General features: G+C 43.7%; 2 protein-coding genes across 2 annotated transcripts in view; both read right to left on the bottom strand.

Moving 5' to 3' along the window:
- Positions 1 to 1,333: 1,333 nt before the first annotated feature.
- LOC111234060 (FXYD domain-containing ion transport regulator 6-like) lies at positions 1,334 to 9,656 on the bottom strand. Its single transcript, XM_022761971.1, has 9 exons — positions 9,415 to 9,656; positions 7,212 to 7,271; positions 5,334 to 5,357; positions 5,082 to 5,105; positions 3,797 to 3,871; positions 1,950 to 1,986; positions 1,775 to 1,812; positions 1,661 to 1,697; positions 1,334 to 1,549 (listed from the first exon to the last, which is right to left on the bottom strand). Exons 2-8 carry the CDS (start codon positions 7,261 to 7,263, stop codon positions 1,693 to 1,695), a joined length of 255 nt encoding a protein of 84 aa, XP_022617692.1. The 5' UTR covers positions 7,264 to 7,271; positions 9,415 to 9,656; the 3' UTR covers positions 1,334 to 1,549; positions 1,661 to 1,692.
- Positions 9,657 to 10,934: 1,278 nt separating this feature from the next.
- LOC111234038 (IgGFc-binding protein-like) overlaps positions 10,935 to 26,609 on the bottom strand; it is a 41,999-nt gene continuing 26,324 nt past the window's right edge. The window contains exons 21-42 of the mRNA XM_022761945.1: positions 26,244 to 26,337; positions 25,906 to 26,143; positions 22,431 to 23,672; positions 21,923 to 22,266; positions 21,142 to 21,721; positions 20,439 to 21,037; positions 19,756 to 20,323; positions 19,253 to 19,518; positions 18,791 to 19,132; positions 18,039 to 18,612; positions 17,691 to 17,890; positions 17,253 to 17,394; positions 16,759 to 17,087; positions 16,087 to 16,666; positions 15,388 to 15,986; positions 14,493 to 15,060; positions 13,771 to 14,369; positions 13,099 to 13,666; positions 12,788 to 12,987; positions 12,215 to 12,595; positions 11,799 to 12,085; positions 10,935 to 10,944 (exon numbers count right to left, since the gene is read on the bottom strand). Of these exons, the coding sequence (XP_022617666.1) occupies positions 10,935 to 10,944; positions 11,799 to 12,085; positions 12,215 to 12,595; positions 12,788 to 12,987; positions 13,099 to 13,666; positions 13,771 to 14,369; positions 14,493 to 15,060; positions 15,388 to 15,986; positions 16,087 to 16,666; positions 16,759 to 17,087; positions 17,253 to 17,394; positions 17,691 to 17,890; positions 18,039 to 18,612; positions 18,791 to 19,132; positions 19,253 to 19,518; positions 19,756 to 20,323; positions 20,439 to 21,037; positions 21,142 to 21,721; positions 21,923 to 22,266; positions 22,431 to 23,672; positions 25,906 to 26,143; positions 26,244 to 26,337 (9,310 nt within the window). The remainder of the gene's footprint in view (positions 10,945 to 11,798; positions 12,086 to 12,214; positions 12,596 to 12,787; positions 12,988 to 13,098; positions 13,667 to 13,770; positions 14,370 to 14,492; positions 15,061 to 15,387; positions 15,987 to 16,086; positions 16,667 to 16,758; positions 17,088 to 17,252; positions 17,395 to 17,690; positions 17,891 to 18,038; positions 18,613 to 18,790; positions 19,133 to 19,252; positions 19,519 to 19,755; positions 20,324 to 20,438; positions 21,038 to 21,141; positions 21,722 to 21,922; positions 22,267 to 22,430; positions 23,673 to 25,905; positions 26,144 to 26,243; positions 26,338 to 26,609) is intronic.

The raw sequence follows: 26,609 nt of genomic DNA, 5'->3' as shown, positions 1-26,609 counted from the left end.
CTGGCAGTTTTTATTTCTTTCCTCAGTTTTCCCTCTGCAACAATGATTGCTTTGTTTTACAGAAACAAGACTTAAATATCTTTAATACTGTTCATTTGTTCATTCCAGGGAAGAGTCTCCTGAACTCCCTTTGTTTTAACATTGATGCATGCATCAGCAGTAAATTGGCTTCTTGGCACAATAGCAACAATACTGCAGTGTAATTAACTACAGAGACAATATGGAAATAAAACAATTCATTCAATTAATCTAAATTAAATTATCACACATATATTAACCAAACAAGCTCAGACAATCTGTAGAGCTTAACTATTTAATGTTCTCTTATGTTACACCCTTTAAAAGCCTACAAAAAAGGAAAGATCAATCAAACCTGTGGTGGCCATGGCTTCTCAGCAGAGATGTAGAAGAGCTCCGTCTCCCAGAGATTTAGCGGGTTGCTTGGTTGCAGCTGAAGAGTGGATATGAAAGGAGAAAGCTGGCAGGGGGAGATGCTCAGTGAACCCTCAATGTAAACTCAGCAGGATCCCTCTGGTGGCCACAGTGAAATATTGCATCCACAGTGGTGCAACCCGGGGTACTCCCCATAGTAACAATCCTGCCAGGCTGTGGACTGTTACAGAGCTTCACCACATTTGATAAAATAAATAGTTGGTCAAACAGCTAATGTTATCTTACCACAAAGTAGACAAGATACCTGAACTATCAGCAATGATCTGTGAACTATAGTCTTGTGTGGGCTGTGTGAGTGTGGAGGGAATTGTTACTGTAAGGGTGAAAAAGAAGATATTCTATAATCTGTCTGTGCATTGTGTATTTGGCTCCACTATTCTTTCAATTTTCTTACTTCTAATGCTTCACTTTTTCTTTTGTCTGGAGAAATGTGTGTGTGCATGCTCAAAATGCACCAGTCTCCATCTCATGTGTTGCCTTCTGTGCAGTGCAGTCAGCCTGCTCCCTGCAACTCCAGGGAGAAAATACAGCCTACACATGCAGCTTCTACCTGCGCAGAGGCTGCCAGGCTCGCTACAGTGGAAAATCTGCCAATAAACAGCGCTGAACACAGAGACAGTTCAAATTAAGAGGACTGTTGAGAGCCTTCTCCAAGAGCTGCACGATGCAGCGCATAAATCATTCACACTCTCACTGCTGGTAGTTACTACTGCATGTGTAACCAAACTGTCTGCAGTGTCAGCAGAAGCAGGAGTGCAGCACAGTGCAAGGCTATCTTCACTGGTCCACCTCCAATGGCAGAGAAAATCAACAAATGATGCGTTACAAAAAAAAAAAAAAAAGAAAAAAAGATTTTTTCGATTTTCAAACTGTTGTTTTATTTTTTTGCATCAGTTTGGAAGTCACAAAAATACAAATGATAATCACACTATTGCTACCATATAATAAAGTTGGTACATTATCTAGTAACCATTATTTGTGACACAAATATTAAAAAGAAAACACAAAGGTGCATAGTAACACTGTGACATTAAAAGAAGCTTCATGTGTTCATGGAAAGATTGTCCTCAGCTGTGATCAAGGTATTTGCTGCCACCTAACAGTCAGTAACAGTGTGGAAAAGAGGCAGAAGATTAAAACAATCTCCTGCGGCTTCCTTTTTGCAGAAAATATATTTGCAGATGTTTGACAGATGTAATACACTTACCAGATCTCCACTCCTCCTTGCCTCTGTGTCTACTAAGCTGTAGAGAGAGTTTCACATTATTGTTTTGTGAAGAAAAATAGGTTGGCAGAAAAAAGGTAGGAATTAAATATTTACCTCTTGGAACACCTGATTCCGCATCAGGACCCCTGGACCTAAAGAAACATTAAAAGTCAGTTAATGAAACATTGCAACTGTGGAATAAAAAGGGGCCAGTGCAATAAAACATTTATAAAGCAAACAAAATTCTTTACAAATTTGCTTTATTTCATCTGACTTGTGCTTAACTCACCGTGACTTGTCTTTACTTGAACAGGTACATTTCCGGCCTGTTTTTTTTTTTTTTTGGACACACACACACACACACACACACACACACACACACGAAAAATAATTATACAAGTCTACAACTGTCACTTTGTTGTTGTAGAAAAAGGACACAAGAAACAGTCAACAGTGCACCTCTAACACCACCTTTCGTACCAAAAGAAGAGGTTGCTCCAAGCTTTGATAGGTACATGAATACAGTCTTGAGTCTTGAGCTTGTGCCAATAAGCACGTCTGGGTTTCAAGCCTCGAGAGGCCTTGTAAGCTCGTAGCTTACTGACCCCAGCTCAGGACAAAATTCATATACCTAACAGCAAAACAGCAACTAAAAATACAGGAGCCAGTGTGTTGAATAACATTTGTTAGTATTTGTTTTAATATTTTATTAATATTTTAATATTTAACCTCTTTAGCCACCTAAAATTATGGAAAGAAATGTAAATGAGGCTGTGTTTACACTGCTTCATATATTCACAAAACTTCAGCATGGGTCCAATACAGGCTCTTAAAGCAAAGAGTAGGAGAAGTGTTGTAGGTTAATGTTGATTAAAAACAAAGAGGTGTTTGTTATGTGCACCAGTAAGTCCAGTTTAACTTTGTAGCCAGAACATGTTTCAGATTTGCCAGTACATCCCGAGTGCTCTAAAAATAATAATAAAAAAATTTAAGAAATGCACCTTTGTCTTCTCAGAGGACTCTGTCGTCGAGCACAAAACTTTTCTTGAGAATCTGCTTAAGATTCACCCTATCATGTTATAGCCACTTGAAAAGTAAATCAAGACGTAAACTTGCTAGGAAAGTTGGTGCTGCGAGCAAAATAGCTGGACCACACCAAGCCAGTGACCTACATACTCACAGGACTAAGAATAAAGCTGTGAGCATCTTGAAAGGTAACACTCATCCTTTATTCACACACTTTGACACTGGGGGGCGCCAAAGGTTGCGTCTAGCTTTTAATGATTGATCAAATTTTTCCAAAAGTAATACTTTAAATTTCAAAGAATAAACTCTCTCTCTCTCTTGTTTTATTCTTGGCCTCTAAGATCTGCCTCTGCCTCGGTAACATTTGATGTCACAGCTTCACAACTGCTGATTGAATCAAGTTTGAACTTTTACAACCTCATAAAATTAAAGTATATTCACAGATGTAATGTTGGAGTAATTTTTTCATTAAAAATATATAAACAAAATGAAAACATTCATATCTTTGATTTGCTGGTAGCTTCTATGTAATGTGTGACCAGTCAATCGATTCCACTGTTGTGATTTTTTGCAAACTCTGAATTACATTTCAATCACAGATTGTGTATCAATTTATTTATACAGGTAGTTTCTAGACTTTTGTGAATTCCACCACTCATAACTACCCGCTCCATACACAGCTCTTCACAGATGCAGTTGGGGAATCCACCGTGATCTTGACTAACAGGAGCAGAGAGAAAGTGTGGCAGAGACACAATGAATTATTTATTGGCTGGTTTTGGTTTCAGGGCTACCACTGGTAGTAACAGCATGTGCTGGCAGGTAGGACGAAGAACCTTGGAAGGACACCATGAGCGAGTAAAGGGATATGGTATAATGGGCTGCTGTGATACACTGAGCATGAGAGCGTTGAGTGCAGAGATTGTGCAAGAAGCATCCGCGTGCCTTCCTACCAGACCTCTGAGAGAAAACAGAAGCCTGCTTGTTTTGCAGCACCGTATAAATTTTGGTGACTGTGAGGTCAACTCACACATACAGGGATCACAGTGTGGTGACGATGACACTCGACGTTACACATCTGCTGTGTACTGAAGGCGGTGAAACACTTACTGACAATGAGGAAGATACCCATGAAGAACAGGACCACTGCGAAAACCAGGCCACCGATTCTCAGAGATTCATAATCTGAAATTAAAAAAGAAAAAAAAGAGCTTTATGTTGCTTGCAGAAATGCATGGTAGCGTACGAAAACTTTCAGTTACAAAATAACGTGGAATCAAAAGCCCTCTGAGGCCTTTTGTGAAGCATTTGACCACATTTTGATTCAAGAGCAGCATTGCAGACATATTCTGCAACCCCCCTAATAGTCATGTTGGGACACCACAAATTCCTGTGAACTGCAGTCACCAAAAGTGTAAACACTATGGTCAACTCTTAACTCTGTAGTTGGCTCTCACAATACCAGTGAGTAAGATAAAATGGTGAAAAAGAAATCTGACCAGGGTCTGCTTGTTTTATATCTGGTGAGTTATAATGATGAGGTAATCCAATGGGCTTTTAACTATAATGCTAACGTCATCTACTGTGTTTGTTGTTACCAAAACAAATACAGTGACAACTTTGTTTTTTCATGCATCAATTATTGTCTTGCCAAGTTGACTACCAAGATGTCAAATAACGGCAGGTATTTCAAGGGTTATAAAGCAAATTAATACTGACTATGAATATTTTTTTTCTGAATTAATTAAATAACATTTTATCAAAGTGCGGGAAACTTGTATAGATGACAAAAATGTCATACTGTAATCCTCAGGTTGCTTCAAGGCTTTATAGAGGTATGAGGGGATAAAAGTACATTCATAAGTAAGTAAATAAAAATAAGTAAACATAATTTTGTGTAACAGAAACAAGTGTTTCCTGTCTTATTCCTGTTAATATCTTGTGACCCCTCAGATATATCTTGGGACCTTCTGAGGGGTGCCGACTCCCAAGCCGGGACCAACAACTGCTGTAGTAGTGTTTACTCAGGATGTAAGTAGTGGTTGGAAAGGTACAGTAGGGGCATGGTGAACACCAGAAATTGCCTTCTGCCCAAAAAACTGAAAGACAACAACTACACAACTGGTGGTAATTATATTAAGACATCAATGCAGACGTTAAGTCCTTTTGCGCAGTTTGGGCCTTGGATGGAGTGAAAATCATCAGACCTACAGCACAGTGGACAGGATTAGAAGCATTTGCAGTGGGACTACCCCAGAAGCTTGGCCTCAGGGTGAAAGTTTTCCATCACTTCTAGAAAAACAAGTGGAAAATGCAAACTCATCTCAACCTTCCAGCTGCTTCCTGTGTAGAGGGTCGGCCATTAAGAGACCACGTTCTTCTGATCAACACTTACCGTACTGAAAAGCACTGTCATAGTCTGGTGGGAGAGAACAGAGAGAGGAAACAAATGAGAAGCAGATTTACCCACTGACACACTTCAGAGAGCATTTATCACATGACAGCTATTCAGCGGTTTTTATGCCATCAGTCATTCATCTATTCATTAGCCAGTTTGGTGCCAGTACCAATTTATGTGCGAGCGAAAAATGAGTATGCAGCTTATCTTAATTTGACTTTTCTAAGCTTCTATTCAAGTATTACTCACCTTTGTCCTCATCTGCTGCTGAAGCTGTGAAAAAAAAAGAAGAAAAATCATTAGTCTGTAATGGACATTTGCATGTCAGCAAATGGCTAAATTGATGGTAGTGGGGCAAATTCACTCTCTAGAGAATATGTAAACTACCTTCAAACCCCAAATTGTGTCTGAGCAAAAGTGCATGTGGTGGGTTTTAATAATCCTACAAAGAGGAATAATTTATGGATAATGAATTCAGCAGAAATAGCTTCAAAATAAGAAGAGTTGTATTTTTGTCACATATACCAACTTTTGCAATAAATATGTACATAGTAAGAATCAAATTATCTCATCTTCAGAAAACCTACTATAAACAGAAATGCAGTGCGGTGATTCTACTCTCCATACCTTTGGTTAACTACTGTGTGTTTATGCTACTGCCCTGATCTGTGTTAATCTGTGTCTTGTCAGTAATGTGGGAAAGAGCAGACCCCTCTGCTCTGTCACATCCCTCTGTTCCCATCTGGGAAAACATGTTGGCTGCGTTCATGTGGTGCCTCCCCTTCTTTGTAGTCTTGCTAGAGAGTCTACTGTATTTGGTAATAATCTTAAATCTTAATCTTAAATTTCTCCTTCATGTTCTGTAACATCATGAAAACAACCTGTATAATTAGAGACAAGTTAACTTGGTGTACTAATAATAACACAAAGCAGACATTGTTTATATGAGCACCAGTGTTTGGAGTGAGAACGATGCAACCTTGGAGTAGCACATTGGAGGTGATATAAATACTTCTCTACTTGTGCTAAGGCAACATTTCCCATCATTTATCTGTTACTTTTACAGCTCTCTTTAAAACATTCAACAGACTGTGAGCAGCATTTTAAAATGTCAGCCCACCTTAGTAGTTGTGGAAGTATAAACCTTGACAACTGATGTTGAATACAGTGAAATGGTAATCTGTGAAATCATTTCCAAGTGTCAGCAGACTTGGAAGTGTACATGTGCCAATTCCACTTTCATCCCAGAGGCTCATCAACATAAATTCAGGTGCTAAAAGCTGAGAGATTTTTCTGACACCTTGTAAAAGAATCCCGTCCTTGATGTTTATGATTCGATGAGGTCTGAGGTGTAGTATGAATGAGTACGATACAGCTGAAACTCTGTAATATTTTGTACACCATCTTGCAATCCCATTTACTGCAGAGAAAAGTGCTGGATTTAACTTTGACCTCATTATCAGACAGTGAATATTAAATAAATAGTAAATCTATGAAGGAAAAACACATGTTACAGTATTGGTGCTGACAAGCCTCAGGAAATAAGGTCTAAGAGAGAAGATAAATAAAATCCCTTGTTGAAGCCAAATCTGCTGAACATCAGGCTCAACTGACGGCATGCAGCACACAGAGAGAAACGAACCAAAGACCAGGACCTGCGTTAGCAATGGAAAACCTGGCAGCAGTCTGAATAAATGATTATTCTAACTGCAGTGTGAGGAAACATTTACACTATTCTGACATGGGCTTTTACCTCACAGCAAAACACTGACATAAAATGGAAAATATTAAAAGGAGATTATGCACAAAACAACACTGCTGTAATGTTAACAATGAGACTTTTTTGACATGTTTGACCAAAAAGAATGCATGGCAAGCAGCCGCGCCAAATAAGTCAGCAGTGGAAACCAAAAAATAAAAAACAAAGATTTCATAAGGCCATGCATTGCCAGTGACCACTTCAATGCAGGAAACTTACCCACCATTTCCCTGCCAAACGCTGATCCTGTTATACAGACACATCAACTGCTTTAGTGTGGAGGGACTTAAAAGTAAAGCTACAGAAAGGGGAAGCAACTGAAGAACAGCACATTCACACAAGAGGGTTTCAACGTAAAGGAAGCTCACCGAGGGCAGGAGCCAACCAGGAACTGAATGCCACCAACACCACAAGATCCATTGTACCTGCTGATGAGAAAAAATAAATTCATAACAATTAAGATAAATAACTAATGTCTTGATCTGATCAAACAGAAACTGAAGTGCTCACATTTGGGTTATTTACTGTTTCATGAGGGTATTTTGCTCAAGTGAGATGAAGTTTTTTCTTAATGTGATTTACAGATAAACTTTGTAACATACTACCTCCCTCCAGACTAAAATAACTCAGCAACTTAATTAAACGGCCATTGCTAACAGAGAGGAGCGTGTTTTCAAAAGTTTCAGCAACTCACATCGCATACCTCCCAGAAACTACCAAACAGTCAGCCCAGTTACTTTTCCACAACGGCAGATCAGAAATGGGAGAACGTGCTGTATTTACCAAGGGTTTTTGTGAATGAAGCTGCAGTTGTAACTGATATTGTTAAAGGAACGAAAGAAAGCAGCAGAGGCTGAGATACCTGGGCTTTTAGTGACTTGTAGTATAGGTAAAACTTGTGTAAAATTGGTGAAATGTGCCCCTTTAATGGCGGTGGCCTCCATCTCAGCTAGACGCTACGTAAGAGGGTCATTGAAGTTATAAAGATGTGTCTTAATAATGTAGCCTCCTGACTCTGGGGTGAGGGAAGAGGGTCTATTTCAGGCTCTGCACCTCAGAACATGAAGCTTGGCAGTGGAGGGGTGCAAGGCAAGGCTGGTGTTGAGTTGCACTTGATATTTGGTCAGTGGGTTTCGAATTGGTTCTTCTGGGTCATCCAGTTTACACATGAGGCATGAACCCCCTGAGGATATTTTTCTGTCTATATATTACCTAGGGCATTCTTTAAGATTCTCTTACACCCATCAGTTTACATGCTAAGGTTCCACAACCAGACTCATCATGATTGGAAGCAAGAGTTGCAGAAGCTTCGCAATTTAAGGACACTGCGTGGCCAAAGAGCATGTTCATACAGTTCTGTCAGCTTCACAGCCAACACCGATACCAATTAAACCCAGACACATGACAACAAAAATGTAATGCAGGTACACAAAGCTTTAGCTCCACACTTGAAAATCTAAGCCATGGAATAAAATGTTTTGCATTGCAAAGATCAAAGTTGTGTTATGTTAAGCAGAGCCAAGCCCCCCCCCCCTTTGCCCAGAGCACTCCTGGGGATTCATGCATGACTAGAGTGGGGGTGTGAACATGGAGCTGGAGTGAAGAGAAATGAACACTTCAACCCTGGGAGCAGGATTAAGAACAAAGGCCTGCCAATCAGGTTTAATCAAACAAATACAGGGTGAGTTATTCTAACAAGAACCAATCCAATAATCTTGTTTGTTAGCCCTGTGAGTGACGTAGAGGAATATAACGGAGAGACGGCAAAGAAGCACATGAAGCCAACACTTAACAATTAATTACCATGGATTATAATAAACGGGATTATCATGGACAGTTTATAATTGGGAAAAAAAAGTCTTCCTTACATTAACCCTTATGGACAACCCCCACATAGGAGTACTTGTATTTGCACTCCTAATTATCACAGCACTGCTATGGTTCTTCAGATTTAAGTTTAGGTATAATGCACGGAGCAAAATTAATAAGTCTGGCTAGTTTTTCCAGTAGCAACACCCTTGCACAGGTTGAAAAAGATTTTATAGAAATTGTTGGCCGCAGCGTTGTTGGCAGCGCTCAGTGTAGAGTTATGTCACTATGAACTTCTCAGATAGCGTGGCATTGCTAGGCAGGAGAGCACCGCGCCAGCCAACACAGTGGAAACGCAAAACACGGTTTTTTTTGTTGTTTTTTTAAAACAAAAATCGACACACAACACCAATAAATTGAAAACAACACGACGGGCTCGTGCGTTTGTCAGGGCAACAGAAGCGGCGGCTGCGTGCAATTAAACCGTCACATGTCGACACGGGGATTTAGTTGGAAGTTAGCCGTTGGGTGGAAGTCGTGCTCTAGAAACCGACAAAAAAACAAAACAAAAATACAAAACAAAGAGGAAATACTCTGCAAGACAAAAACACGTGGACACAGAAAGGTATTTAGGAAGTCTTAAGATGCAGATTTTATATGTTTAATCTTACATTTCTAGTCGCAGTGAAATAACAAATGTGTTTCAGAAAATGCATTCATTCCAGGGGAGCACAAGGAATCAGACATTTTAAACAAACTTACCGTGTGTCAGCCTCCTATTAAACTCTAATGCGAGTTCTTTTCGCGCAGTGAGCCGAACTTTGCTCAGAAGTTTTCCACTAGTTACTCTATGTAAGAAAGAAAATGTGAAATGCAAAACCTTCTCTGATGATCTAATAAAAAATGAACAGCACTGATTAAAAATGAATAATTCTGTTTTGCATCCTGTGGAGATTGTTCAGAACTCGGCTGCACCAAGTTGAGGACTGTTCCTCCTTGGTCTTGTCTCAGGAATGAGAGAGAGAGAGGAGAGGGAGGGGGGCGGGGTGCTGGTGTGAGCGCTCAGCCACTGAAGTAACTCCCCAAAAAATTACCCCGGGCTGCCCTGCGCAGAGGTAAACAACACTAGCAGAGCCACAGTTCAGTGCTTCTGTGAGGAGGAGATTATTCCCAGGTGGTTTCGTTGCCAGCACTGATAGTAAAACATGGTTTTATAATGAACTGTAGATCATGCTCATTTCCTCCCCAAAGCCAAATAAATAAAAGATACACAAGTAGCATCAAACAGTGAGCCTGTTGTACTGTGGTTTAATTTACAGGCTTTGGAAAGTGGCTCAGTGCAGTGAAGTGAAAGCATAAACACTAGTGTGCTTTCACAGCCAGCACAGTCTGTCAGTGAGATATAGTTTTCTCTCAGCTATATGAAAACTGTCTCCCCAAGGTCTCTCCCACACCAAACTGCCAGATTCCCATCCTCCACCAGCAGCAAGAACAGAGAGGAGTTTAATGGCAGCAGGTCCCTTCCCAATATGGGGAACACAGGCTATGATATACAGAGTGTTTCCTGGGTATGAGGAATTTTCTTTTCCCCTCCCTCGACAAGAACCTTTGGTACAGTTAGCTTATCCAGACATCAAGTTTATACAATAGTTCCTCTTTCATCAGCAGAAGCCACACAATCATTACCCTTATGAGTCATACTTTTCTAATTTGTTATACAGATTGTAAACCACAGTACATTCTTTGGGAATGATCACAAATCGCAAACACACAGTGAGATGAAACATTGTTTATTGGTCACAAGAGTGAGGACAACACATAAACAAAACAAAACATACACATTTTTAAAACTATAAAGATATGATAAGACAGTTATAAGACTTGTGACCGTGCCTTGCTCTCAGCTGGTGTTAAGAGATTCTATGATTCCCTTCTCCACTAGATGGAGATGTTGGTCAAGGATGAGCGAGGTTTGTTTTCAACTCCAAAATGAACAATAGAGGACCAGACTTCCAATGAACAAGCAAAAAGAATTTCATAGAATCAAGAAGGAAGAGGAGAAGTGTGATGAGTAAGACTGGATGTAAACAAGCAGTAAACTACAGCTGAACAACTTCACAGTCTTCTTCATCCTGTTTAATGGGGGTAAAAAGCAGGGATGTAGAACCACATTCTACAGCTGTTTCTTTCACAAGGATGCATCGCTTCATGGATTTGGGAGGAAACAAGTTGAGTTTTTACCTTTATAACAGATGCTTTCTATTGCCTTGGAGTCAATGTCTCTACAGGCCACTGAAATGAAAAAGAGAAAAAAAATTGCAGTCAAAGGGCGCCTGAGCAAGGTAAAGACCTGTTCACTCAGGCACAACAGAGATTACAAACAACACTTCCGAACATTGTATTTTAAAGGTAAATTCAAACACTCAGGAGCAGAATTGATTCTGAGGGGTATTTTCTGGTGTGTTTAGGTTCTTGTGTTGAGAAGGGGGGGGGGGGGGGGGGGCACAAAACTTTATTCTCTAAGGGACTGACTTAAGGCTACAACACAGAACTAAAGATGAGCGCTCAAATTAATATTGCACCCAGATGAGTCTTAAGTGTCCTTGGATGACAAGCAGTGATTGGATTGCAAGCTTGGTAGCTTTTGATGGCCATGCCTGTCAGCCTCACCTGCTTTTTAATCAGTAATTACCATAGGGGATTCTCTGGCATTTCTTAATTAAATTGGATCAAATGCAATTAAAAACCACACTCTCATTCCTTTAAAAGGGCTCTGTGGAGTCCTTGTTTAGTTCTTGCTGTTAAGAGAATAAGCGGTTGAATGGTCATAGCACCGTCCCATCTCTCGCTGATCTGTACTTGATTATTTCAGTGGTCAAATTAAGTTTGCAGTTTGCATAATAAAGGGCAAGATGGAGTTCAAGATTGAAACTTCTACTCTAAGTAGGATTGTAGGTTAAAAGCGTAGATGAGCAGACAAAGTTGTTATCCTATTAAAACAATTAAAGTTAACATCAGGAGCAATGTGATCGGAGCATGTACTGTAGCAAAGTACTATCATTACCAAGGCCCTAAATGTAGCAATGCGTCTTCACCCATTACATCAATACAGAGGAAATCTTACAGTACAGCTTTCACATACTCACCATCTAGAAAAGTCCCCAGCGCTCCAGGAGCCGACAACCACAGACACATCAGTGGTAATTTTCCCACCTGCAGTCTTCATATCATCTTTGGAGTTGTTATTGTAGTTGCCACAGGCGCCGCACATTTTACCGGACAGGGTGCTGTCAACAACGACGCTGACCTCCTGTGAGACTGAGTAGGTGACCCGCACAGAGGATGCCCTCTCGATGATCACAGTCTTCTCTGAGATTTTGACGGATAGTTCATGCGTCACTTCGCTGGGAAGAGACACTTTCCTGCCATTTACCTGGATGACGTGAAGACGGGGAACGGAGAAGAAACAGAAAATGAGTTGAGACAGAAGAAAAAAAAATCGACATCAAAATGATTGCTGTCGTGGTTTAAACTATTCTTTATCCCTTCCAGCTCCTCTCACCCAGGTCACGTGTTGGCTGTTCACTGTGACGATGGTTTCCTTGAAGAACACATACACGGTGGCAACAACTGGAGATGCCCCTTTACTGCAGACCCTGACGTCCACAACCACACGGAACCACAGCTCAGCGGTCTCATCACACAGAGATGCCACTTCAAATGCCCCTTGAGCTCCCATGGTTCCAGACATGCCGTCAAAGGAGCTGAGGTGGCCAACTTGGTTGATGCTGCAGTGGCCCTGTTTGGCCTGGCAACCTCTGACTCCATCTCTTACACCACAAACCTCCCGACTGGCACAGGACAGCTTTTCACACTTCACCACACCAGAGGCCTGGCACACACACTTGGACTTACAGTCTTTGTCCACCACTGCTTGGCCCACCTGGAAACACACATTGTGTATAATGTGTTATCTTCCAGTTTGATGAATAATGTCTTACATCTCTATTCATGTGTAAATGCTATGACAAGAAAAGAAAGTATTAATAATTTTTTATAGGCTTCTTTTTCATGAATAACTCTAAATTGCAGCACAGTCTCTATGTATGACAACAAAGTGTCAGCACAGTTTTACCGTCAGATATTTGCCGTCGTACACACACCCACAGTTGTCCAAGGAAACACACTGGATGCCATCGAATACAAAGCCGGCATCACATTGACATCCTTCAAAACAGCTTTCAGAACAGGAAAATGGGTAAATAAAGCTGGCACAGGTCCCGCCACAGGTGTCGGCACACACCTCATAGTGACTGTGTGGAGGGCAGGAAGCAGCTAGAAGAGAAGAAGACATTTGTAAGACTTTGTCTGTGCACCTGAAATATAAAACATAAAAAAAAATAAAAAAAAAATTCTTCAGCTAAAATACATGTATGTGTAACTTACGGCAGAAGGAGCTGCTCCTCCATGGCTGGATTTGAACACCTGCACTTTGGCAGGCCAAAGCATAGGCCTGCACACTGTTACACAGAGTATCTTTCTTGCCATCCACAGCACACACATCAAACACACAATGAGAAACATATGCTGCTGGGTCGACTTTACTGTGGCAGGCTTTGAAAGGCCCATTACGTGCACTTATGATGCCGCAGGAGTCAGGTTTTCCGTACAATGCAGCCTTGGCCTGCTCACACACTGGGCACTGTCCTCCACAGCCACCACACACGTACCCAGGCAGGTCCACCACCCACGCCTTCCCAAAGTCATCAACACTTTTTGTTTGTTTGCCACCAGGTAGTATGAAGTCATCGCCACCCTTCTTGTTGTAGTTGCCACAGAGACCACACATCTTACCCTGGTATGTAGAAGGCACGATCACCTCAACATAATAGACAGTGTCATAGAGGACTGTCAGTCCAAAGTCTGTTCGGACAATTATGTTGCGACCTTCCTGGGTGACTCTAAGACGCCCATCGTCCAGGGAGAGAGGGAGGTTTAGAAGTTCATCATCCACCTGGATGGAGAAAAAGGAAGATGAATCACAGTGACACATTTTTCCTCTGAAATAAGTAAACGTGCAAATGCAAACACAAAATTGGATAAAGTTGTTGCACTCACAATAACTTTCCATGGCATTCCCTGCTGGATGTAAATGACAAAACCATAGACTGCTACTGTAACCGACTTGGTAACAGCCACTTTTCCATTTCCATACTTCTCATTCCCCTGAGTTACAGTGAATGGAGTCAGCTGGCCATTGTCATCATTGCAAACTTTGGCCAATACATAGACACAGGTACCCTGGAAATCAAATCTCCGTCCATCAAAGGAAATGTAATGAGGGTCACCAGAAGCGACACACTTGCCTTGCCCCTCAGGGTGGCAGCCTTTCACTCCCTTTACGAGCTTACAGATCTCCCCTGTTCGGCACTTGGCCTTCTGGCAAGATACCGCGCCGTTCTCTCCACAGATGCATTGTGCCACACACTCGCTTTCAGGGTAGAAGACGTCTCCCTTCCTGTAGTACTGACCGCCGTATGAGCAGCCACAGTCTCTCACGGGCATGCAGGTACCCCCACTCAGCAGGTAGCCTTCGTCACACTCGCAGGCTTCTGTGCAATGCCTGTGACAGGTGGCATGGGACGTTAAGCTGGCGCAGCTGGCTGGGCAACCCGTGGCACACAGGGTATAATGGCTGTTCGCTGGACACAACATTGCTGTGGGGTAGGATGAGAAGAAGGGGAGAGGAACAGGGTGAGATATGAAAGATGTATGTATGTATTTGAAATAAGAGATTTGAAATATGAAAACAAAAAATGAAAACACAACCACAAACTCACGACAGAAGGTTTCTGTTCTCCAGGAGTGGATGGTGATTCCTCTGCTCTGACAGGCAGAGACATACACTCCCACTGCATCACAGACTGATCCACGGTGGCCATGATAATGACAGGCATCATACACACAGTCCTCCAGGTAAAGGGCAGGGTCCACATGGCTGTGACAATCTCTGAAAGGCCCTGCTTTGTCAGCGATAATACCGCAGTACTTCTGGGCTTGGTACTCTTTCTTCTGGGAGTCTGAACAGGCCTGGCAATACGCCCCCTGACAGACTGATGAACAGCCTGGTACGAGGGCCACCTGCCAGCTCTCCCCCAGCTTGACTCCGTCAGGGGCAATCTGGCCATTCCGCATGGTCAGGTCATCCTTAGCGTTTCCGTTGTAGTTGCCACACAAACCGCAGACTGCACCCTGGTAGTTGCTGGGCAGAGTTACGCTCACCGTGCTCCGCCAGTCAAAGGTCACGGTGATACCAACAGCTGTCTCCACAACAGCTGTCCAGCCACTGAGAAACACCACCAGCTCATTATTGTACTCCAGTGGCAACAAAGCACGCTGCCCATTGAACTGAGGAGCAAAAAGTGGGGGAGGGAGGGGGGAATATTTTTAGGAGATTAAAGATTTAATAATTCTGTGGTCCTTAAAATGCAATTAAATTTATACGCAGAAGAGCATGAGGGATGTCAGAATTAGCACAATGACAGAAGGCATTATCAGATCATCCCCTAATTTGTATGAGGCTCAGAATATCTGTCCTGTTTTTATTTTCAGTGCTGTAACTACATGCTGTGTCCCATTTCATTTCTCTCCAAAAAGCCACATAAAAACAAGGCTGCCACTACCTCTTCAATATTTTATTAAATCACCTGTATGCTTCACATTATCCATACTCACCAGGACCATGTAGGGGTATTCTCTGCTGATGGTGAGGGTGATTCCATATATGGAAAACGTGACGGTCCTTGTGTAGGACACAGCTTTGCTTCCCCGGTGGTCGTTCTGCACAGTCACCTTGAACGGCACTAGCCCAGGCTGCTGAGAACACAGTCCCACCAGCTGATATACACATGTTCCCTGGAAGTCATACCTGCGGCCATCAAAAGTGCGGTAGTGTGGGTCACCTGAAGCTGTGCATGTGGCGTGACTGATGGGTCGGCAGGCGCGCTCTCCATCCTCTATGGTGCACCTTTCTTTGCCAGAGCAGGATGCCTCACGGCATGTCACCATGCCCAGGGTCGCATCGCATTCACATAGGCGACCACAAGCCTCATCGGCCCAGAAGTGCTGGCCTGGCTTGTAATAGCGACCCTGGTAGGAGCAACCACATGTTTTAGCAGGTACACAGACACCAGCGCTGAGGACATACCCCGCATCACACACACAGGTCTCAACACAGGCACCGTTGCAGGCCTGCTTTTGTTCAGGGAACGGGCAGGATGGTTGGCACGGGCTGGCACACTCTTCATAGTGGCTGTGACGCTGACAGTTCATTGCTGGATAGGAATTGAAATTAAATAGCATTAACGAAGAAAAAAAAAAGGTTAAATATTTGATTGAAATATTGAACAAATTGACTTTCTCACAAATACTCACGACAGCCAAACTTTTTCCTCCAGTTCTTGATTATTATCCCTCCCTCACGACACTGCCTACTGTAGGAGGCCAATGCCTGGCACAGCATCCTCTTGTCTCCCTTATTCTGACACATATCATACACACAGCTGTCCATGAAGGCCTTGGGGTCCAATTTTCCATGACATCTCTGGAACACACTATTGGTCTTGGCTGTGAGAGCCCCACAGAAAGCCTCAGTCTCATAGAGCTTAGCCTGCTTATCATCACAGGTAGCACAGTTTGTCTCGCATGTGTCCCAGCAAGGATGGTCCTTGTCCTGGTCAGGCGTTTGCCAGCTCTTGCCCCACTCTATCACTGACGAGACAGCTTTTCCAGCAGGATTCTGGAACTCATCACCGATGTTGCCATTGAAGTTGCCACACAGACCACAGACACTGCCGAAGTAGCTGCTGGGCAGCTGAATGACCAGTTCCCAGTTCCAGTCATAGCTGACAACCAGGCCAAAGTTCGTCTGCACCATTGCAGTATGACCACTTTGAATCACTGACACTTCACCGTCACCCAGTCGTACTGGAAGATTCAGCAGTTCCCCGTCCACCTATATAAATGTATACAGTATATATATATATTACATACACACACTGAAAAAACTACAGGTCAAACACATCAGACAAGCAACTAAAATCTTACCGTGACTCGACCAATTTGGTTCTTGCCTATGAAGATGCTGTACCCATATACAGACACATCTACCTCCCTGACGTAGGAAACTGCTGTGCTTCCTCTGTTATCATTCCTCTCTGTGATTGAGAATGGCACAAGACCATCCAGATTCCCGCAGGTCTTGGAGATGACGTACTTGCAGGTGCCCTGGAAGTTATAGTTGTAACCATCGAATGTGTGGTAGTGGGGGTCACCCCAGGCCCAGCAGATGCCTGTGTAGTTGGGGATGCACACAGCTTCACCCTTCTCAACCCGGCACGTCTCCTTGACCCGGCAATTGGCATCTTTGCAGGGATCTACACAGGACAAACAAAGGGAAATTAATTGGAAAGTGATTTAACTCAATACTAATTTAATTGTACCTTTATTTACAGTACATTTATTGAAAAGAGTATTTACTTTTAATTCAGTTGAGAATAGATAAAAGGTGGATAATATAAATATACAGTTATTAGTCTTGCCTATATTGTAGCATGCACGTTTTCCTTTCTTGATCATGCACTTGGTGCTTTGAGGGCAGGAGTGCTTTTGACAGACGAGGCCTGTTGCTGGATTACAGGTGCACTTTGTGTTACAGTCTTCCTCATACACAACCTCACCAGGCTGGGGACACAGAGCAGGTTCATTACACAGGGGAAAATAAAACAATTGAAATAACAGGTTCAAGAAGGATCCATATCATTCTCATTCCACCTCGTCAAGAAACACAAATTTAGACAATCTGCTATTTAAATCACATGAGAAAGCCGGGCTAATGTCCAACATGGTGGAAAAAGTCATGAACATGAGCATGAATGTTGCTATAGGTATTTGCTTAAGACACTTCTACACTAAAAAGCAATCTGCTGTACATAACAGTTTATGAAATGGCTTTTTTGTACAGAGGTGTTGAATTTTACCCTGTAAGTTTTCCCATTGTCATAGCAGCCACACTCAGTCTCTTTAACACATATCTGTCCATTGAATAAGAAGCCATCATCACATTCACAGCCTTCTGTACAGCTGGTGGAGCACTGGACTATCTCTGTGAGGCCTGGGCAGGATGCAGAGCACGTGTCTGCACACACCTCATAGTGACTGTTGGCTGGACATTTCATGGCTAAAATAAAACATCACAAGACAGTGAGAAGGTGTATTAGAGAAGAGGCTGTGCTTTCATGTAAAGTTTACAGTATTAATATGATAGAGGACAATAAAAGGTTGATTTGGAGCAAAAACAAAAAGGTGAATTTCTGTTTGTCACTCACGGCAGAATGAAGCCGTCCTCCAGTTTTTGACGTCCACTCCTGCCATGTGACAGTTGAAAGCATAGGCCGCTATGCTGTTGCACAGCACCTTTCCATCCCCATTGGAAGCACACACATCAAACACACAGTCTTCAAAGTATGGCTCTGGGTCCAGTTTACTATGGCAGACTGCAAAAGGACCTTTGGGTGCTGTAACAACACCACAGTAAGTGGACTTTGAAAACACGGCCTTCCGAGCTGGCTCACATTTAGGACAGTAATTGCCTTCACAGCCATTTTTACACACCACCCCAGGGATGGTGACCTTCCATGACGTTCCAAACACATTCACGTTGTTGGTGAGCTGGCGCTTGGGCGTTTGGAAGTCATCTTTTTGGTTACCGTTGAAGTTACCACACAGGCCACAGACCTTACCACGGTAATTGCCAGGTACTGTGACTGTCACATGGTAGATCAGGTCATAAGTCACCAGCAGTCCGAAATTTGTTGCAATAACATAATGCTGGCCTTCTTGATAGACCAGCACAGCTCCATTATCCAGATTCACAGGAAGATAGTTAAACACTCCATTTACCTACAAAAAGAGGCAAAGGTCTCATTTACAGAACTACTGATGGTATGAACGCTAAAATATTTGTCAAACTACTTTTACATCTCCTGGGTATTTCTGCCATTACACAATACAAGTTAAAAAGAGGAAAAAAAATCACTGTATTGCAAATATGGATATTGTTCAAATAAGGATTATTCACCAGGACTCCAAACATGCTGTTCCGCATGATGAGAGTGAAGCCATAGACCTTCACAGCAACCAGCTTAGTGACAGACACCACTTTGTTGTTCACCATCTGGTTCCACTGCACGTTCTCCACCTCAACAGAGAAGGCCACCAGGTGGGTGCCTTCCAGCCCACAGCTCTTAGACAGTGTGTAGGTGCAGGTGCCCTGGAAATCAAATAGTCGCCCATCAAAAGAGCGGTAGTGGGGGTCACCAGAGGCGTGGCAAACACCCTTACCAACAGGGTGACATTTTTGGACGCCATTCTCTACTTTACACTTCTCATTAGGGCCACATGAGAACTTCTGACATTCAACCTGAGAAAAACAGTTGAGAAACAAGAGAAGTGTTATAAAAATCCAGACTGCAAGTTCACACTGACCACTATCAAATTATTACGACTGCTAGTTTAAACTGTTCACTTCAGTATGCATTACCTCTCCATCTTGTGTGCATTTGCACTCCTCCTGACATTGCCCGTTGGGATAAAACACTTGGCCGATGTGGTAGTAGCGGCCGTTGTAGAGGCAGCCACACTGTGAGAAGGGAACACATACATCTCCGCTGAGGATGTACCCGTCATCACAGGAACAGCCCTCCTTACATTGAGCCTTGCAGCCTGAAGGTGGGGCCAGACTTTTGCAAGTGGCAGGACAGCCAGTCGCACAAACTTCATAGTGGCTGTTGACTGGACATTTCACCGCTGGACACGGGGGACATAAAAGACAACGTGAATGTTTTTTCAGTTTACTGGACACAGATGCCAAATGTTAGCAGTTATCACAAAACGTCATAAAAACACACACATTAAAGTAAACATAAAAAAGGGGTAGGCTCACAGAACAGTAAAAATGTTATTGTTATACTTTCTATACTGCTACAGCATATAATGCTCACTTTGCCTGTTATGTAAATGATTTTAAGGGATTGCATTTCTCACCACACAACTGACTAGTTCTCCAGCTGTACACCTTGGCCCCCGCAGCCTGGCAGGCAGATGTGTATGAGGTAATAGCCTGACACAGCACATCCTTCCTGCCTTTATACAGGCAAACATCATAAACACAGTCTTTAAAGTAACCAGCTGGGTCCACCTTAGCATGGCAGCCACGGAATGGCCCATTGGGGTCTCTCAGTATACCACAGAAGTCTCCTTTTTCGTACTGAACCTTCTGGGTAATGTCACAGTCCGGACACGCCCCTTTACAGCCCTCGACACAGCCCGGGATCTCGGCCACTCGCCAGCTGGCACCAAAAGCTGCTGGTGAGACAGCTTTGTCACCGTTCTTTGGAATCAGGTCATCCTGGCCTTTGCCGTTGTAGTTGCCACAGAGGCCGCAAACGGCTCCCATGTAGTTGCTTGGAAGTGTAACAAACACAGCATTTTCCCAGTTGAAGGAGACTTCAAGGCCAAAGTTTGTGGTGAGGAGAGCATACCAGCCACTCTTATATACAGATACCTGCCCTCCAGCCAGGGTCACAGGCAGATTGACCAGCTCATTATTCACCTGGAGGAGAATATACAGTTATACTTATCTATTATGATGAAATATTGCGAAGAGAACATGTCCAAATAACTCAGAGAATGAAACTTGCACATGCTAAACATTATGTAGTTCTTACCATAATCAGGCCCTTGTGTGTCCTCGTAATGACAATGCTGAGGGAATACACCTTGACCTCGACTAACTTGGTGTAGGAAACCACCTTGCTGCCCCGGTGATCATTCTGCACCAGCACCTCAAAGGGCACTAGCTCCGGGTTGTTGGAGCAGAGTGAAACCAGTTGGTAGACACATGTTCCCTGGAAGTCAAACCTCGTCTTATCAAAGGTCATGTAGTGGGGATCACCTGTGGCCTGGCAGGTGCTATAGGAGAGAGCTTGGCACTTTCTTATACCGTCAACCACCTTGCACTGCTGTCCTGCCCCACAGCCTTTATTCTGGCACTCCACCAGTCTGCTTCCAGCAATGCATTTACACCATTTCTGACAGCCCTGGTCAGCCCAGAATGACTCCCCAGCAGGGATGTATCGACCCTCGTAGGTACAACCACACTGAGCGGCAGGCACACACTGACCTCCGCTCCAAACAAAGCCTGCGTTACAGGTGCAGGTCATCACACAGGGGCGTTTGCATTTGGAGGGAGCATCAGGATCAGAACAAGTGGCAGGACAGGCATTGCCACAGTGCTCATAGTGGCTGTTGGCTGGACATTCAAGACCTTTAGGAAGAGGAAGGAGAGTAGAGTTTGATAAGTGCTTTGATCAATAATGAGAGAATGAAAGGTGAGTTGATCTAGTGATTAATTTAGCTGAAATTACTTACGGCATTTTGCCATCTTCCTCCAATCTTGAACCTGGATCCCAGCAAGCTGGCAGGCTTCAGTGTAAGCCTCCAGTGCATTGCACAGGAAATGTCGAAGGCCACCTCCCATGCATATGTCATATTTACAGTTCTCCAGGTAAGCTTGTGGGTCAATGATGGCATGACATTTGCTGAATGGCCCATTTACTATACGTGTGATCAGCCCACAAAACAAGTCACCCTCCCACATCTTCATCAGGCTGTGCTCACAACGCTCACACCCACCCACACAGTCATCTCTGCACAGAGCATCTTTCACCAACCCTGGAACCTTCCAGCTGCTCCCAAAGGCCACAGCCCCATCTGCCTGGGTGCCAGAGGGTGTAGTGAAATCATCATTGGGGTTGCCATTGAAGTTGCCACAGAGACCACAGGTCTTACCAGCATAACTGCTGGACAGAGTGACCACAAGATAGTGTTCCCAGTCATATCGGACAGTAAGGCCAAAGTCGGTCTCAATGACCACAGAGTGACCGCTCTGAAACATTTTCAGTTTGTCATTGTTCAAGGTTACTGGCAAACTCCACAGACTGTTGTCAATCTGCACAAAAGAGAACAGAAAATACATTATGAGGTCATTACATTCATAATTGATTGATTTAAATGTATGCATTTTAATGTGTCACACAAAGAAATAATTAAAACTAATGATCATAATAAATTGAATTAAATATTACAAATTATTTAATTGAAATAAAATTTACATATTGAATAACAATCCTTTACAAACAGAAAGCCTTACCCTCACACGACCTGTTTCAGACCGAACTACTGTGATGGTGATGCCATACACCTTCACTGTGACCAGGGCGACATAAGACACCCTGAGGCTTCCTCTGTTCTCGTTCTGGGCAAGGATCTCAAAGGCTGGGAGATCATCCTTTCCACAGTTTTTAGCAATGACGTATGTGCAGGTACCCATGAAGTTATAGTGTCGACCATCAAAGGTACGGTAATGAGGATCTCCCATGGCCCAGCAGGTACCAGGTTTGCTTTCCACTGGCTTGGGGACACAGGAAGGATACCCTCCCTTCATCTCACACACCTCACTGGCACTGCAGGTGATACTGCTGCAGGACAAAGATACTAGAAAAACATGAAGAATATAAATGAATGTCCACATCATTACAGTTAATCTATCTGCAATGTAAAACATTTTATTGCTCAAGTCAATATAATGTTTTTCTTAACAATATCTCCTTGAAACTTTTTTTTTCTAATGATGAACAGCTATGGTATGTGCTCCTTACCTGGCTTCATACATGGTGCTGGGGCACCGTAACCATTCATCTGGCTGACTCCTATACTGTAGACAGCAAAGCTGGAACCAGAGCTGGACACAATGTGTCTGTTGCTGCCAGGGGCTTGTTTGTAGGACATCTCTGCCCAAGAGAAGTCTGTCCCTGCAACCTTTTTCCACTGAACATCTTTGGGTAGGTTCGCACCATCAATACGCAGCTCTGCCATTGCACTTGTCTGTGCCACAATCAGGGCTTTGTTTTCAAAGTCATCAAGAGCACTTAGTGCATACGAGGAGCAGAAACGGTCTGTAGGCAGGATGGTCATCAAGAAAGGGTCGTAGTACTGGATCCAGCCAAATGAGATGCCGTTGAAGAGCAGGAGGACCTGGATGCCATGATCAGCCTGAATGGACAGTGTCTCAGGATCATGGTAGTGGATTTCCATTACCTGCCCCCTGATCAAACTCAAAGCATCTTCATGCTTGCCATATTGGATGGTGACTCGGGTGGGCTGGGAGGCCTGGAGGAATAGGCTGTCAAATTTCTTCTGGAAATGCAGGGGAGGCACAATGAAGCTGGAGCCCCACCTGCTCACTGGCAGTAGCTGCTCGTAAACATGGTTGCATTTTGAGAAGCGCCAGGTGCAAGTGTGACCCGTGAAAACAGCAACAGGGTGCTGAGAGGCGACTCTAGTGCCGGAAAGTTCATTCTCGCTCTGGAGCTGGACACTCTCATATGGCTGGAGATCTATCACCATGTGGCTGCCACTCTCATAAACACGACCCTGGAAGTTGATTGAGCCTCGTGGGAAAATCTCTACTTTATTGGCCTGTTTTCCATTTGTCACAGAGAATTCTTTAAAGGAGCCAAAGGGCGTCCCAGCAGGTGTAAAGATGAAATATTCTGTACCCCACTCAGTGGTGGGATACACCACAGAGGTGTCTGCTGTGTACTGCTTGTAGCTGAAGGAGGTTACAGTCACATCCGCTGAGGCTTCAATGTGCACTGTGTTGGGAGACCTCGCACTGCCGTACATCTCGACACTGGTAGGGAGACTGATGGTGACCCCTTCTCCAGCATTTAGAGTTTTCTCTTGCCTGAAGTTTAAGGGACGCACTTCGACTGTCACTTTAGCATTGGCTTGAACAGCGGTGACATAGAGCTGAAAGCGAGGACTATCGTAATGTGGAGCATAATTCTGCATGAATGACAGGGCAAACTCCGTCCCTGCCCATCCAGCGCTAGATGGACCTGACAGACAGGGCAAGGGCAAGGAAACAGACAGGAAAAACACGTGTCAAAACAAGAGTTGTTTTTAAGTTACCTAAAGTGAAGTAGTCAGGTACAAAATTGTGCTTCACAAATCCTGTGTATGAGAGGAAAATATGTAAAAAAAAAAAAAAAAAATGTTTCCTTGCCTTGCCTGTTTCTGTCAGGTCCATCTAGCGCTGGATGGGCAGGGACGGAGTTTGCCCTGTCATTCATGCAGAATTATTCTCCACATTACGATAGTCCTCGCTTTCAGCTCTATGTCACCGCTGTTCAAGCCAATGCTAAAGTGACAGTCGAAGTGCGTCCCTTAAACTTCAGCAAGGAAAAAACTCTAAATGCTGGAGAAGGGTCACCATCAGTCCTCCTACCAGTGTCGAGATGTACGGCAGTGCGAGGTCTCCCAACACAGTGCACATTGAAGCCTCAGCGGATGTGACTCTAACCTCCTTCAGCTACAAGCAGTACACAGCACTCTGTGGTGTATCCCACCACTGAGTGGGGTACAGAATATTTAATCTTTACACCTGCTGGGACGCCCTTTGGCTCCTTTAAAGAATTTCTCTGTGACAAATGGAAAACAGGCCAATAAAGTAGAGATTTTCCCACGAGGCTCAATCAACTTCCAGGGTCGTGTTTATGAGAGTGGCAGCCACATGGTGATAGATCTCCAGCCATATGAGAGTGTCCAGCTCCAGAGCGAGAATGAACTTTCCGGCACTAGAGTCGCCTCTCAGCACCCTGTTGCTGTTTTCACGGGTCACACTTGCACCTGGCGCTTCTCAAAATGCAACCATGTTTACGAGCAGCTACTGCCAGTGAGCAGGTGGGGCTCCAGCTTCATTGTGCCTCCCCTGCATTTCCAGAAGAAATTTGACAGCCTATTCCTCCAGGCCTCCCAGCCCACCCGAGTCACCATCCAATATGGCAAGCATGAAGATGCTTTGAGTTTGATCAGGGGCAGGTAATGGAAATCCACTACCATGATCTGAGACACTGTCCATTCAGGCTGATCATGGCATCCAGGTCCTCCTGCTCTTCAACGGCATCTCATTTGGCTGGATCCAGTACTACGACCCTTTCTTGATGACCATCCTGCCTACAGACCGTTTCTGCTCCTCGTATGCACTAATGTGCTCTTGATGACTTTGAAACAAAAGCCCTGATTGTGGCACAGACAAGTGCAATGGCAGAGCTGCGTATTGATGGTGCGAACCTACCCAAAGATGTTCAGTGGAAAAAGGTTGCAGGGACAGACTTCTCTTGGGCAGAGATGTCCTACAAAACAAGCCCCTGGCAGCAACAGACACATTGTGTCCAGCTCTGGTTCCAGCTTTGCTGTCTACAGTATAGGAGTCAGCCAGATGAATGTTTACGGTGCCCAGCACCATGTATGAAGCCAGGTAAGGAGCACATACCATAGCTGTTCATCATTAAGAAAAAAAAAGTTTCAAGGAGATATTGTTAAGAAAAACATTATATTGACTTGAGCAATAAAATGTTTTACATTGCAGATAGATTAACTGTAATGATGTGGACATTCATTTATATTCTTCATGTTTTTCTAGTATCTTTGTCCTGCAGCAGTATCACCTGCAGTGCCAGTGAGGTGTGTGAGATGAAGGGAGGTTATCCTTCCTGTGTCCCCAAGCCAGTGGAAAGCAAACCTGGTACCTGCTGGGCCATGGGAGATCCTCATTACCGTACTCTTGATGGTCGACACTATAACTTCATGGGTACCTGCACATACGTCATTGCTAAAACTGTGGAAAGGATGTATCCAGCCTTTGAGATCCTTGCCCAGAACGAGAACAGAGGAAGCCTCAGGGTGTCTTATGTCGCCCTGGTCACAGTGAAGGTGTATGGCATCACCATCACAGTAGTTCGGTCTGAAACAGGTCGTGTGAGGGTAAGGCTTTCTGTTTGTAAAGGATTGTTATTCAATATGTAAATTTTATTTCAATTAAATAATTTGTAATATTTAATTCAATTTATTATGATCATTAGTTTTAATTATTTCTTTGTGTGACATTAAAATGCCATACTTATATTAATCAATCAATTATGAATGTAATGACCTCATAAGTTATTTTCTGTTCTCTTTTGTGCAGATTGACAACAGTCTGTGGAGTTTGCCAGTAACCTTGAACAATGACAAACTGAAAATGTTTCAGAGCGGTCACCCTGTGGTCATTGAGACCGACTTTGGCCTTACTGTCCGATATGACTGGGAACACTATCTTGTGGTCACTCTGTCCAGCAGTTATGCTGGTAAGACCTGTGGTCTCTGTGGCAACTTCAATGGCAACCCCAATGATGATTTCACTACACCCTCTGGCACCCAGGCAGATGGGGCTGTGGCCTTTGGGAGCAGCTGGAAGGTTCCAGGGTTGGTGAAAGATGCTCTGTGCAGAGATGACTGTGTGGGTGGGTGTGAGCGTTGTGAGCACAGCCTGATGAAGATGTGGGAGGGTGACTTGTTTTGTGGGCTGATCACACGTATAGTAAATGGGCATTCAGCAAATGTCATGCATCATTGACCCACAAGCTTACCTGGAGAACTGTAAATATGACATATGCATGGGAGGTGGCCTTCGACATTTCCTGTGCAATGCACTGGAGGCTTACACTGAAGCCTGCCAGCTTGCTGGGATCCAGGTTCAAGATTGGGAGGAAGATGGCAAAATGCCGTAAGTAATTTCAGCTAAATTAATCACTAGATCAACTCACCTTTCATTCTCTCATTATTGATCAAAGCACTTATCAAACTCTACTCTCCTTCCTCTTCCTAAAGGTCTTGAATGTCCAGCCAACAGCCACTATGAGCACTGTGGCAATGCCTGTCCTGCCACTTGTTCTGATCCTGATTGCTCCCTCCAAATGCAAACGCCCCTGTGTGATGACCTGCACCTGTAACGC

This window comes from Seriola dumerili, unplaced genomic scaffold (genome assembly GCF_002260705.1).
Source record: "Seriola dumerili isolate Sdu_G_001 unplaced genomic scaffold, Sdu_1.0 BDQW01000433.1, whole genome shotgun sequence".
NCBI classification, from domain to species: domain Eukaryota; kingdom Metazoa; phylum Chordata; class Actinopteri; order Carangiformes; family Carangidae; genus Seriola; species Seriola dumerili.
This window is presented reverse-complemented; position numbering and strand designations above follow the sequence as displayed.